Raw genomic sequence first — 15,479 nt, 5'->3', positions numbered from 1 at the left:
TTCAAAGAGGTTAGCCTCCTTGTATGTGAGGCTCATTGGAATGCTGTATCCTCATTATACTGGAGCGTGGGACTCTGTTGCCTGGTGCAGGGAGGCTAGGATGACCCTCAGGAATGCCATTGTTGTGTTCTCAATTGCCTTTCCAAATACACCATGCTCTATCAGACTGATTGTCCTTTTTAGCAGAATGCGATATCCACGGGTACCAGGGGCAAGAGAGGGGAGAATTGGTCCATAAAAAGCCCAAATAAAAGGCTGTTCTCTCTGCTCCATCTCCCTTGTCCTGTGCTGGAACGGCAGGAATGTGGCAGGCAGACCGACTGGCCCTCAGAGCCTTCAGCCTCTAATGAATTTTAAAAGGTCTTTTTCATTCAAAGCAGGGTGCTGGTGTCGCCTGGCCAAGCACTCTGGGGAAAAAGAGGAGGGTGGAGAGAAGAAGTAGCACAGGCTGGGGGGAAGGAGAGGACGAGGAGGGTTGGCAAAGTGAGTTGGCACCAATGCAGGCTTGGGTATCTGATGTCCCTCGCAGTGACAGATAATAGGTCACTCTACATGAGAAGTCACTCTAGAAGCATTCTTGAACCTGCCACGAGGGTCCAAAGAGAATACAGGGAATGTGAGACAAAATAGGAGGAGTGAACAAGATGAGGAGTACAAAAATAGTTTATTCACAGTCAAACAAGACAGTATATCAATGAGTGAGTCTCAGAGGTGTTGGTTGGAGGTCATTTTTAAATAATCTACTGTAAATAGATGGAAATTATATATATGCCTTAGCAAAAATGCAAATGGACAGATTTCCCAAACTCTAAAAATGTTCCTTTTATATAATAAGACCTACAGGTTTACCACACACATTAGACAGGTTTACCAGGTTTGTCCATGTTTAGGGGGCCCCTCAGTCAAAAAGGAATTAGCAGGTGCTAATTTTTTTTATTACAACTTGAAGAAAATCAACTTTAAATTGACAGTCAGTGGCTCTCTGCTGTATGCCACATTAACTTAACCAAACCAGTAAGATGAATAAGTATCAGCAAAAAAAACAAAAAACAACAAAACATTAATCTCAAGCTTAATCTGTTTTAATAGGAAGTTTTTCTGTGGGGAGCTGTTATGTCCTGCAATGGAATTCTTATTGTTTTCCAACTGTGCAGCTGCTATCAGGGCAATCATGACAACAGCTTTGCTAGCTCTCTGACATTTTGCCAACTTTTGGCAAAACTCACAAACAATCTTTTAACCGATTGGGCTGATATAGGAGAATATGTCTAAGGAGGAAGACCAGAAAAATAAATGTATGATACATTCACTGGCTGCCTTATAGTTGGAGAACACCTGCTGTTTCCCCTGACAGTAACTTGGCTTTGAATCCTGTACTGTACATGCAGCAAACAGACAAGTTTTGAGTTTCAGTTACTTTTTGATATAGTGTTGCAATGTACAAGATATGTGATCTTAGTTTTGACATTCCATTCTCTCGGGACTTTCCAAGTATTGTGAACAAAAGATCCATGTCCATGTCAGGTCCAAAAAAAAAACCAACAAACAAAATTAACCAAACTGATATCAACCGTAACAAAAGTTGAGAAATTTCTGTAAAAATGACACTTTTCAAAATTGATTGCAAATGGACATGTCAAAACAAAAGTGTCAATGTTTCTAGAAAGTATATGTGTAATAGCAGGAAAAAACCAGCCACGCTATTCACCTGTCAGGGGTGCATAGACATGAGTATAACATCTAAGAGACTATGTCACAATGTGTTGATGGTAACCTCAAAACAAACCATAAAAAACATGAATGATGCAGACACGTGATTGTATTATGGCTCCAGGAAGATTTCTTTGGCTTATTTTCGGCCTTTTGATGCCAAAAGAAAAGTGTTTAGAGACTAAAGCTTGCAGAGACCTTGTGGCTGAACAGTTGCATCCTTTTTATAAACATTATGTGTAATTTTTCTTTTCAAATCAATGCATATGACATAAACAAGATTCCTCAAGTGGACCTGCACAGTCCCGGGATTTCCAATGGGTTGCCATTTTAGACGAGATGAAGATGCTATTGAGTCTGGTTCCTTTTTCGATTTTTGGTATTTTAAGCAAGCTTAAGATTTCAGTATTTATTTAAAGCAAATTTTGTCCCATTCTCTTTAGACAGAATATTGCTTCAACCTAGAATTTATAATCACCTAAACCAAAGTTAGGGCCTTAAATCCAGTACCGTTGAGGCCTTCTTGTCCAATCTGTGTTGTTCCAGCACTTAAGTTGCTCTGTGGTACTGCCATGGACTGGCTGGGGTTATTAGAGTTGAAAATGTTGCTGATTTGTGGAGAAAACATAAAAGAAACATTCTTATTTGTGTTAGTAATGATTAATGTAATGTTTGGGATGTTGCTTAGTGATGGGATGTTGCTTAGAATCACAGTGTGATTATAAGACCAGAGGATGTGGGCTGTGCCACTAAGATTGGCTCTGAACATTTGGCTTTGAACAACTGTACATCAGCAGAAGGCTTGAAATATATATTAAGTTTTTATGGACTGGAAATGCATGCCACGCTCACTTTTCATGATATCGGTCTTATTGTTGATTGTATTCAAAAACAATACTGGCAAAATAATCACCACTGGCAATCAGAGTATGGAAATGGGTCGCCCACCCCTCTACCACTCAGGCTATTTGGTGTATGAGAATAGGGGGTTATCGCACCTTTCCTAGTGAATTACATTACACCATACATGATACACGTAGTTCCTGTTATTGACGTTTATAACATACTCTATGATATACTTTTTATGTTCTTTTTGTTTTTTTCATTTATTTATTTGACTTTTTTGATCTGACAGGGACTCACCTGTCTGAAATAAAAATGAATCTGTCTAAAGATAAATCTGATTAACGGCAAAGTCTCTGTACATCTTTGCACCCACAAATACCAAAGCTTCAGTATTACTGGTGATATGAAAGAGTAAATTCAAACCAAACAGGGTACCTTTGATTGTTTGAAACATTAGAAAGAGCCAATGCTTAAGACTGAGGGATGAATAAAATTACATTATTTCTTTGTCACTCTTATTATTCCATTTGCACTAAATTTCTGGTTCAAGCATGAGCTGTGATGTTCAGCAGAAAAGGCAACTTATAAAATGTAACACACACATTAGACAGAAAAGATACCATGCTGCAATATACAGTATCTATAAATGGACCATACATTTCATCTGGTGGCCCAGGAAGCATGAACACACTTTGGGTCACATCACCCTCAATGATGTCAGAGGAAATGCCAGAGTGTTGAGGTAAAGAGCTGTATTTTACAGTCTACTAGATTCCTGGGAAGATGACCACAGTGAGGCAAAGGACTGCAGTGTTCCAGAGATGAGATAAGGAGGAGGTTGATGTGTGAGACGAAGTGCGTAAAGATAAGTCTTTCAAATAAATCATCTCATGTCTTTTAAGGGATGAAATGAATAAACACAGCTTTTCAGCTTTGTTGTACAGACCTAGCCTCACTGATTGGGAGAGAAATGCACACAGGGTATTTTCAGAATGTGTCTTAATAGACTCAATGTGATGAAAGTTAATGATGTATGATGAATAAGTGATAGCACAGGATAGTCTTTGCAAGGACAAACTAAGACGCGACTGCACTGACACACAAAGACAACAAAACTCGTGACTAGAGCAAACATCTAAAGTGTAAATTTGCTCTTACTCATCTGGATCGTTCCTCATAACCTGACTCAGCCTTTTTTATTTCCCAGAAAACATATCTTCAAACCTGACTAAATGAAAAGCAGAGGGTGTTTTGGCAATCCACAAAGAAAAAATGAGCAGGATTAGCTGTTACCTATACTTTATATGTTGCACGCTGTGGCTGTCAAAACTTTTAAGAAACCACTAATGAATTTGTGAACCCATTTTCTTGGAAGGACGCGTTGTTCCTCCTGGTTAACTGAAGCAGGAAGATGAGCCTGCAGTGAAGAAGAAACATGGAGTCGGAAAGTTTGTCTTATTTCTGGAAAGCAAAGAGATTGGAAAAATGCCATTCTGACTTTGAGCCACTGAGGCCATTTAAACAATCATGAAAATAATAAATAGTAAATCGTAGTTGCCAGTAAAACAGTAAGGGCTGTTTTTATTTTTGCACAAAGGCCTGTTTGTGCAGGTGAGAGGAAAGCACATCTGTGCATTCACGCGTGTATAACTGAAGCCTCTGCTGTGTTATCTGAAAGCACATGGCAGTCTACCTGGATGACCTCATACTTTGGCCTTTCGCAGATGAGGAGAAGCAGAAGCATTATGTTCGCCCAAAATCACAGCGAGCAGGCTGAGGTCATAGTGAGATAGGGCTTGTGGAAACACTGATGCTTTCGCTAACATGACTGGCCTTGGAAACTACTCCCCTAGGAACCCCAAAAAACAGGACAGTAAAATCTCACTGGGCGGTCAGACAGGAGAGTAGACCAACCGGAGTTCAGCCAACAGAAGACCTGCTCTTCCTGCAGGTTTCAGTGGTTTCAGTTGAAAGGACATGCAGGCAAAGTGTGGATTTCCTGTAACTTTCCATCAAGGGATGCATTTCATAATATATACTAATATTAACCAGGTGGCAGCCATCCTTGCACTTCCTCCCTGTAAATATATGAAAAACCCATGACCCAGAACAGCATGACAGGAAGAGGTATTTCCAAAGTTTGTGTTGGTCCTTTAGCGTACCTATTTTCCCCAGCCGCTACCTTGTAAAAGTTTAATGTACTTCCTACAAAATGACATAATTTCACGGCTCATTGAAATGATGTCATCACAAACTGTTGGAGAGAAAGGGTTTTATTTCATTGCAATCTCAGGAACCGAGGCTTTTTTAAATGCGGTGCTGAAGATTCCCAAAGTGAATTATATCATTACTTTATCATCTTGAGTCCGATTAGAACTAGACCAAATCATCACATAGGAATATAAGAAGATAAGAAAAACAGACATAGTTTATTGTAAATTGTCACACTTTATTTGTTTTCTCTTTTTTTTTTTTAGTATCAACAGGTTTTTTAAGAATTTTTCTCTTTGTGTCCTTGTTCCAGACGGAGGTGATGAAAGGGACTCTCCAAGATCTGAATCTGAACATCGTGGAAATGACTGATGAGAATGCAACACTGGATGGAGGGGATGTGCTCTTTACTGGTAGGTTTCATTGCACCCTCAGTCATAGTTTTCACATGATTGTATCAATCAAAACAGCAACCTGTCACCATCTACATTTTTCAGTTGTTAGTAAAATGAACTTTTTGCAGATTTGTACATAGATCAAAGCAGTGCACTTCATAGTGACAGAGTAGTCAAAATGACAGTTATACTGTACATTTCTGCCTTCTTTGAATTATCAGTCAAGGAAAAACACAGTTACATTTTACAATTACATTTTGTATTCAAATAGAGGCCAAAATACACATATGTATGGAAATGGCTGATATAACTCAGTGATCATTCAACTGTTCTTAGAACCGTAAAGCTTGTCATGTAAGTAAAGCTAAGAGGAAGGCGTGCTTCAGTCAACAGAAAACAAACAAACAAATTGGGATACTTTTAGTTTAATTTACAGCTCTGCATATTTTTAGATTTGTAATAGATTTTTATTTGTAGGTGTAAAATAAGTCTGTGGTTGTCACAGGCCATTAGTCCATGTTTCACTGCCACATATTGAGTGCATGTAGGTCAAATCCCTCAGGTTTTATGGCCACAAATGTTTCAGAATAACTTAGAATATTTTCAATGAAATTTTCTACAAGATCACATGTTGTAAGTTGCTGTTGTAGTCTTGTTTACTTTCACCTAAAAGTATTTCATGTCATCCGTTATGGATACAACTTAAGTAAAAGGATCCACTTTTCTTAATTTACTTAATATATTGAACAGACTACTGTACTTCTTAGACTAAGACAGTATTATCGTCAACAGGAAATTATTGAGAGCAGTAGTATAGCAGAACCTCTATAGCCCAGAGAGGGCTATAGAGCAGATGTTTGGCTGTAAGTATGCATCTGTATTTCAGATTCTCCACACAAACATTCCTCTGTGTGACCTCGATTCTCCTTGAAATATTCTGTCGTAAAACTACGGGGGATAATAAGACTGATGAGGCCAGAGAAACAAGAAGGTGGTGGTCCATATTTGATCCGTGGTGCATTTTTTTTATTGCTGTGGTGATTTAAAATGTGGGTCAGTGCCTTCTTCACTGCATAGGCCTTTAGGAAAAAGCACAGTACAAGTAATTGGGTTTCTAGACTCTGGCTCTATGCTGTCGTTCTTTTCAGCTGAAATGGGTTTCACATGACAGGGAAAGGAACATTTCCTGCTGGCAGGGCCCCTGCTAATGGTTCATATTGTAAAGGCTCAGCAGCAACATAAGGAGCCCATCCCTGAGCTCAGTGTGCTGCCGCAGCCCAGCCAGGCATTCTGGGCTCTGTATGCACCGTTGGCCCTGGTATATATAAAAAGCACAAGATGACTGCAGTGATCCCCGACAGTAACTTCGACACTCACCCTGTTGCTTGATTTTTAGACTATATGACCCTAGACTTCAGAGATTCAGATTTCCAGATGACATATTCTTTTCACAATGCAAATTGCACTTTTTCTTCAGGTCGAGAATTCTTTGTGGGCCTCTCCAAACGGACCAATCAGAGGGGAGCAGAGATCCTAGCGGATGCATTTAAAGTGAGTTTATGTTCTGTAAAAGGTAAAATGACAAAAAAAAAAAATACTCACATGGCAGTGTAAGAGCTAATTGCATAATAAAAACAGATACCAGTGGCACCTTAATGACTTGTAGTGAAAATGTATTGTGTTAGTATTTCATGAGAGAGGTTCATGATTTTTTTTTTAATGTAATTGTAATGAAGCCGGAGATGTTTTTGATTAAAGATGATCTGCAACAAGATGGCACATGGCATGTTGTGAATGAAAAAGATCTGTCTTTCACAGATTAGTTTGTCAGAAAATTGACAATATAATCAGATTGTTTAGAACATGTGTGCCTTTTGTCAAATGGGGTTCCAGGTTTTTTCCTTTGGGAAGACAGTGTTGATCAGAAACTGTATAACTCCAAATACAGTTTGGCAAACTCCATATGACACAGATACATTACAACAAATTACTTTTCAGTTGTTTTTTTTTATTGTTTTTTAAACTATTTAGAGCTGAGTGGTATTGCATTTGAAGGCACTTCCTTAGTGGTATTCATGTATCCTGATGGGGATGTCCATATTTTATACAGTCTATGATGTTGTTTTATTCTGCTGGTATGGTGAATCTTACTGAGCAGTAGTGTATGTTCTCATGCTGCAGAGCTACAATAATACTCCACTTAGATTCTAATGTTGTGAAAAATGTCTGGCTTTTTAGCTGCCTGTCACTAACTCGATTCAAATGTTTTGGGGTTTTTTCAAAGGGTGTATACCTAACACAATATAGATATTTCGGTTTTTGACAATGTCTATTGACACATCAGATAAGAAAAATAAACCATGTCAATTTGATTTAGGTTATTAAGCTGAAGATATGGATATTTGGTTTAAATATACAAAATTTTACATGCTGATGCAATAAAAAATATTGAGTTCCTTTTTTGTAAATTTTTATTATCATTATTGAAATGATATCGTCAGGAAATATCATAAAGCTATGAATCTGTGTCCTACTTCACTAAATACACAACTGTTTGTTTTTTTTCTATCGCAAAGGAGAACTGGCAAGATAAACGCATTATTAATGATAAAAGCTAAAAGCTGATAAGACAATGATGTCATCACTCCATCCATCTTGCTTTTATCATTTTGCTCCATCTTCCCTTCCAATTTCTTCTCTTTGTCCATCTATCACTGCATCACTCCACCATCATGAAAATACCCATCTGCATAAAAGCCACGCGATTAATATTTGTCCTCTGTGAATCCAGCTCTGCCTTTTGTTTCTTTGTTTCTTTCCTCACTGCAGTTACCTTGCTCATCATATTATGGATGTCCAAATACCCATCTACATCAAAGCTACACGATATACACTGTACATAAAAACATGAAATGTTGCAAGGAGATGTGGACAACTCAGTACTATATCATTTAGGTAGATAAAAGTCACAAGATGAAAAGTAGGTTGACAGTTTAAAGGAAACGTACCTCAGCAGAAATATGATCTTTTGAAATGATGGTGTTGAGTGACAAGTACGATAGAATAAGAGTTTCTGCCTTGTTTTTTTTTTCACCCCTGGAGCAGAGATTATTGATTGTTGCAGCTACAGCGTCCCAGTGGCAATAAGTAGTTAATGGTCTAGATAAGTCCTCAGCTGGCTTTGAAGCATTTTGAATCAATTATTGATGCAAGGCTCTGCCACCTCTGTTCACAGTGATTACCCCAGCAGTTGATGAAACACATTTAAAAAGTGTAATTTGAGGGAGTAAACCTCATATTAATTACTTTATGGACCATTTCACCTAATAAATAATTAAGAGAATTGACCACTCGGTTGCTGTACTTACAGATTGTTAATGTGAGCGACTTATGGGGATGTTTCTCTGCTGGATAGAGATAATTCATACTTATAACTTAAACCCATGAGTTGTGTTTAAATGGGCCTATCATCAATTATTAATATCTCAAAAAAACTGCAGTCATTTTTACCCTTTAAAGAGCCCATATTATGCCAGGTTCATTTATTTTTTTAGCACCGTCAGAAGGAGGTTCACACACATTAATTTAAAAACTTTGTATTTTTTTATTCATTATTATTTGGATCTTTTTTTATTAGTAGTAGTATTGTTTAATTTTCAACACAAACTTCTAATGCATTGCCTAGCCCCTTACCCGAACCATAACCATCCCATCCGAGGCCTTAATCCTTAGCCTAAACCTAACCATAACAAGAGTTTTACCCTGACCATAAGACCAAGTTTTGACCCTCAAAAATCCTTTTAAAAATGTTGGTCCCACCACTTGGTCCATACGTAACACACTGGACCCCAAAAGTATAGTGGACTCCATGTTTTTGGACCGTATGAATGTAGAAATACAAGTGGGTACACTCTCACATACAACCGCATGTGCAGACACACACACAGAGCTTCACCTTCTTTGTTTGACATCAAAGATCCTCTATTCCATCAAGATACTGCATTTTAAGCTGCACATGTGGCATTGATATTGGAGCGAGAGATGGACAGACAGATTGTGGCTTCATCAGCAGTAATGAGGGCACTGCTCTGGTCCGTTGTGGTAAAGAGGGAGCTGATCTGGAATTTAATGGTCTTTGTTCTAACCCTCACCTATGGTCATGAAATCTGGGTAGTGACCGAAACAATGACGTCAACGATGCAAGCAGGCATCATGGGCATCTGGTTAGGATGCCTCCTGGACGCCTCCCTTTGGAGGTTTTTCAAGCACATCCAACTAGGTGAAGGCGGCTGGGCAGACCCAAAATACGCCTGGGAAAGCCTTGGGATCCACCAAGGAGCTGTAGAGTGTCGGTGGGGAGAGGGATGTCTGTGTTTCTCTCCTGAAAAGAGATGTTGTGCTTTTTATGATTTTATCATTAGTAGTAGGTGGATTTATGAGTTAACAGGCCTCAAAGTTAATTTTCTGTGACTAAACTTCAAGCTAACATCACAAAAATATGGTGCATATCGAGGTCTGAGGTATAGAGGACGAGGCATAAACTGTGAGTTTTCTGTGTCAGTGGAAACAAATTGTTATGACCAAGCAACTTGGTCAGAATATCAGGTCAGGGTTGATCTAATGAATTTAATCATGAGTGACACCACAGGAGATTGGACTCGGCTTATTTTTTGACTAAGACTCTTTTTGGCTTTTTGTTTCTGTCTGTTTCATTTTAGTCCTGCTGATATCAGTGATCAGTGTTTGCATGTTTAAATCAAGTTAATATTTTCCTCACTGACTAATTTCCCTTTGTTGTTGTTTGACATTTACAAGCTCGCTTCCAAGTTCGCCACTGTCTGCTCTCACATCCAAAGAAAATATTCTGAAGAAATACCCCAAACATTACTGAAACAACAAATTTGTTTCAGGGAAGATTTAAAGCATGCAGTCTGCAAACAGGATCACAGCTCTTAAACGCAATTTCATTCAATCTACCTTGTTTGCTGTTGCTGGAAATTCAAGACATTTTGTTCCAAAATCTTAGATTTGTCACTTTTGGCTTCAGTCTGAACAGCTATGGAAAAGCTAAAAGCTTGCTGACACGCAAATTGAGAGGTAGGTTATAGTGTCAAGAGTTCAGCACATTATGGTAACCTCAATTGCCTTACTCTACTGCTTCCATCTTCCCATCTGTCTCTGATTTCACTCCATCATTACAGATTCCTCTGTGTTTTCTGTTGTCTTTGATAAGAGGGGACTTAATGATGCATCTCCGGCAAATGACACCAGAAAAAATCACTTGAGCGTCAATTATTGTTTTTTCCCATTTTTATCAGATTGATTCATCCTGTCAGTGTTGGTTTTTCCTTTCATTATCAAATTAAGGATAATTTTGTTGCCAGGTTTGTTTAGTGCTCAACAACTGCACACAGATGTGGAGGAGGCTTGTTTCTCTATGGTCGTCACAAGGGTTAGAGCAATGCATATTATTCAAGGAGTCCGTTTGTTTGACCACTTCTTTTCCATGATTGCTGAGAGTTGTTGATTAATAATTTCTACAAATCAGATACAAACATGGACATGTGAGCAAGGAGGCTGAGTCTGCTTCCCTTCAATAAAAGTATTTTCAGGTCACAGCATGGCGATATATTAGCCTGTCAGTGTAGATAAAATAGCAACTATTACTCCCTCTTTAACCCCTTTATCTTGATAAAGATAGAAGAATGGCTTGTATTTCTAATTTCACACAGAAACTTCCTGTTCATTTTTACGGATAAGTTAAGATAACATTCCATAATTCCCAGGAGTCTCCATTGAACCCTCTAAACAAGTGCCAAGAAAAGAGTTCAGGAAAACATCAAGGATGAAGTAATTTCTGCTTTTTGCATGATGAACTGCTAAGTGCTATTTAGTTACTTATTTAGAACAAAAGAGAACCATATTAGCCGCTTTCGGACTGTAGGAACCTTTGGCAGTTCTAATAACTTTTTAATCCGCGGGGCCGTTTTCTCCCGTGTTCGGACATACAGGAACTCGGGGCTATCTCCCTCAGTTCTTATAACCATTTAGCTCCTTCTCCGAGGTCGGGTTTTCATGGTTCTATAGAACGCATCTGACGTAGGTGTTTGGTGGTCGGTAGCTACGCCCCATGTCATGCTATCACGGCTGAAATGTTTCCTCATACAACACGGACACAACCGGCGGGTGTTTAATAAGTTAAACCTACACGTTGTCTCCTTCGTCTCCAGCGCTCTGCTCTCCTTCCTTACTTCATGAAATGAAAAAGTATGGCCTGCGCTCGATCCTTCGTCTCCAGCCTCGATATTAGACGCCTGATGTGATCGTCCATGATTAATATCACCATCATGTAGACCATGAACACGGTGGCCTCCCCGCTCTCCATGTTAGCTTCTTTGTGGTGTTTTTTCTTCTCTCCTTACTTTTACCGGGTTTTGTTTTGTTGTTGAATGTGGCGCTAAACGGCTAACGTAACACGTCACTGACGCAGACGGCTGCGCGCGCCGCATCAGTCCCGACCTGGTCCCGACTCATGTGCGAATGCAGACTGAAACCGTTCCGCTGGGGAAGGACAGCTATCAGAACGAAATTCGAGTAGGACAGTTCTTAGAACTGTGTTCTTAGAACGGCTCTGTCCGAAAGCGGCTATTGTTTTAACTGAGCTAACAATCTGGAGTGACTGGTACCTGATAAGCGTTATCATGACAAGTTGAAAATGAAAATGTCACAATGGGGTGTAACAGTGGAAAATGTGCAGAAAGACTTTATGAGTTTAATTAAGCTTTATATTAGGAAACACATTCAAAGCACATGGTGAGCAAGACCTGACCTGTATGTCAATTGTTAAGTTATTTTCAAACTTATGGTCATTAAAATGTGTTTGCATAGGTTCAGGAAGAGGGCCTTCGACAAGTACAGTCTCTTATTCTAACGTAACAACATTTTCAGTTAACTTCAAGATTTACAGATGCGGTAGATCTAAACTCTGGCTTCAGAAACCCTCCAAAGACTAACACTGTCTAACTGTTGTAAAGAATGGGAATCCTCTCCGTTCAGTTCAGTCAGCAAGTCATACTCAAAATAAAGTCAATGGTGGAATTGTGTTATGCTGTAAAACTTCAAATATTAAGTCCAAGGTTTAAATTTCTTGCAAATAAATCAGCTTTGAACTGATGTTTTGATTAAGCAGTCAGTCCAAGATCAACTGCTGAAGGCTAAAGATAAATTAAACCCTATCTGCCCCAAAATAGTACTGTACATATGGTTCTGTTCTGCATCAAGGAACCATTTATCTGTCATTTTAGATATGATTTGCTGATTGAATGCAATTTTAATCATTAGGTTAACAGATTTAAATGATCTGAAAAAGTTTTTCAATCTCTGAGGGACTCCATTTATGTATGACGGGTTGTTCCACAAACATAAAAGCTGCATAACTTAAATTGTTTCATCAGATTTCTTTTTTTGTGTTGTCATACCCTATTCTCACTAGTTAGATGGGTGCAGGGCTCAGTGGAATTTGTATTTGTATATCTTTCCACAAATCAGTGTTTAGTAACATTTCAAGCAAAAATGAGGCAGTTGTAATGCTTTTTATTTGTGCTGTTATAAATCTCATAACAACTCCCTGATTATGCTAGTCTTCACCATTGATACCTCACTCTTTGATGTTTTGCAAAAATGTCTTGAGGATTTTTTAAATCTAAGTTTCCAGGAGCTTAGATTAAAGCTGCCATGATCAACTATTATCAGTGTCAGTTGTTTCAGGTAGCATTTTATATAACCTGTGTTTTTTTAACACTAGTAATGACAACTTTTGGTAGGAAGAAATCCTGCAGCCAGAGAAAGCATCTCAAATCAGGCTTCCACAAGTTTTTATGTAATCTCCCCATGAGCCCTGAGCTTAGTGACATCACCTCTCAGACACTCCTGCTGTTTCCGCCCCTGAGCCTCAGTACTTAATTTTAATCGCCTCTCCAGACCCCATCTAATGATCCTACACAGATTACTACGTTGCTTTTTAAAAATGAAAAAAAAAGTATATCAATGAACAAAGCTGTACAAGATTTGTTCTGAGTTATCACACAGATAAGTGAATAGTCTACCATTTAGATTTTGTTCTTGTACGAAATGTTTTTTCAGATGTGATTATTCACCCATTAAACTAAACTACTTTTATAGAAGTATATAAGCAATGAATCACTTACAAAAAGAGTTTGAGCCATTAGTATTAAGGTATGCCGCTGTCCTATCCTCACAAGGCTTATCATTTTCAGATAGTGTAATTGGGTTTTGTTTTACAGGATTATGCTGTTTCCACTGTGCCCGTGCTTGAGGGACTGCACCTGAAGAGCTTCTGCAGCATGGGAGGACCAGGCCTCATTGTCATTGGCTCCAGTGAACCAGCTCAGAAAGCCCTCAAAGTATGGACCTTGTGCAATTCATGTTTTTGTACTTCAGTTAAACTGTGGCTTTACTCTCCCCAGCTGTCATGGAAACGACTGAATCAACATACTGGCAGTGTTTTCACTGCTATGACGCAGAATGACGCAGCTGATTCAATTTTTTTCTTGATCCTGTTAGCAGGAATAAAGCTGTCCTGCTTTTTCTTTGACTGTGTAAGGTATTAAACAGGAATAACACTGTAAGGCAGTACATTGCACGTGTTGATTCAGAGCAGACATCCTGACTTCGAGCTTGACGGTAGCTTCCCACTGCAAACACATTGAAACCACCTGTCACTTCCTCATTAATTCATATTCACAGCTAATTTGCAGCGATTGCCCCAGGCCCTTGCACTCAAGCTTCACATATAAAGGTTTTTGTCTTTCACTAACAAGCTTGAGCTCATTATTACATAAAAGGTTACTGAATCAACAAAGCTCCTTCAAAACAGTGGAAATCAACAGGATGCTGGGATTTAAGAGAAGAGACAGTTTACACCCTGATAGAGCTAGATTGGTAGTTTACACCAAGAGAGTAATTAATCCAAGCCCAGCCCTTTCCTGGAATTATCCCTCCAATTCCAAAACATCAGCATGTGACTTTTAATGGCCCACTTGAGTGGTATTCTGTGAAATTTGTACTTTTAACACATAGTCACACATACTGTATATATAATTTCATAATTCTGAACAGATTTGCAGAAGAGCATACACCCCTGTTATGGTCAGGTCTGGTCTCCTCATTTGCCTCCTAGAGTGATTCCTCCACCTACTGGCCAAGCACTAAAACATGGTTATTTTAAGACAAACAGAAGTTGCTCACTTGGTATATTTTAAAACTAGACTATCAGACAGCACATCGTAAGGAGACTAATAAGCTTTTGTATATTTGAATGTTCGCTTGGACAAAGTGTACGTATAGCACACGAATGGGTGAATAACCTCTAAAGTCAATTCATTTTTTTCTAGCATGGACTCATTAAGATTCCTGCCTGTTCGACCACCCGTTAATTAGCTACTGGAGCGAGGAGTGGCCTGAAGTGAGACTTAATGACAGAGTGCTCGCTTTCTAATTACAGCTTACGTCACTCTTTTGCAGCAATTAGCTCCTGTTTTAAAGGATTTTTAACAACGCTGAATTTGTAATTAGATAATGTTCTCTTTGTTAGGGGAGAGAGATCTTATTAATGCAGTTTTAATGAATTCCGACTGTTTTTTTATGTAGATACAGCTCTTATGACAGTGAGGCTCTCTGTCTGTGTACCCATATGAAACAGAGACAAATTTGTACAAATTAATGTTGGAGCCAGCTAATTCATTTTGTCTTTAGGCAGCAACATTTTGGCACTTGAATGTTTCTAATAAAACAGTGGGACCTGAACTTATTTTATAGATATTTAAATAACCCAAGATTAAGTGACGTGATTGATATGGCTATTTATTTTGTATTTTGTTAAGATTCAGGACTCAGAACATTCGTATTTGGGTTTAGCGCTCTGTGGGATGAGTGTGCACATTTCATCATCTATCTGTGGCTGTCTGTGCCAATATTCGCACATGAAGTCATCATCCCCAAAATACAGCCTTCATCACAGGCTTTAACATCCACTCCCTGTGCTCACACACGCACAAGTCCCTCCCTGTGGCGGACTGCTGGGCAGGTTTTACATCATCAGTCAACCCTTTATTCGACCGTGTTTGATTCATGAAGTCAGTGCTCTCTGCTGGTCAAGGTTTGATTTCCAACTCAAGGTTGCTGACATGCTTCTGATTCATAAGTGATAAGTGACAAAACCGTGAAGGTTGGATTAAGAAGGATGCGTCTTTTTTTGGTGAACTTGTATTTAATACTGTAAGTTCATTTTTACTTTAA

General features: G+C 38.8%; 1 protein-coding gene across 4 annotated transcripts in view; it reads left to right on the top strand.

Moving 5' to 3' along the window:
• ddah1 (dimethylarginine dimethylaminohydrolase 1) overlaps positions 1 to 15,479 on the top strand; it is a 75,120-nt gene that overhangs the window by 47,224 nt on the left and 12,417 nt on the right. For all 4 annotated transcript variants that reach the window (XM_075485864.1, XM_075485865.1, XM_075485867.1 and 1 more), the window contains 3 exons: positions 5,081 to 5,180; positions 6,640 to 6,713; positions 13,466 to 13,585. In XM_075485864.1, the coding sequence (XP_075341979.1) occupies positions 5,081 to 5,180; positions 6,640 to 6,713; positions 13,466 to 13,585 (294 nt within the window). The remainder of the gene's footprint in view (positions 1 to 5,080; positions 5,181 to 6,639; positions 6,714 to 13,465; positions 13,586 to 15,479) is intronic.

Source organism: Odontesthes bonariensis, chromosome 15 (assembly GCF_027942865.1).
Source record: "Odontesthes bonariensis isolate fOdoBon6 chromosome 15, fOdoBon6.hap1, whole genome shotgun sequence".
NCBI classification, from domain to species: domain Eukaryota; kingdom Metazoa; phylum Chordata; class Actinopteri; order Atheriniformes; family Atherinopsidae; genus Odontesthes; species Odontesthes bonariensis.
This window is presented reverse-complemented; position numbering and strand designations above follow the sequence as displayed.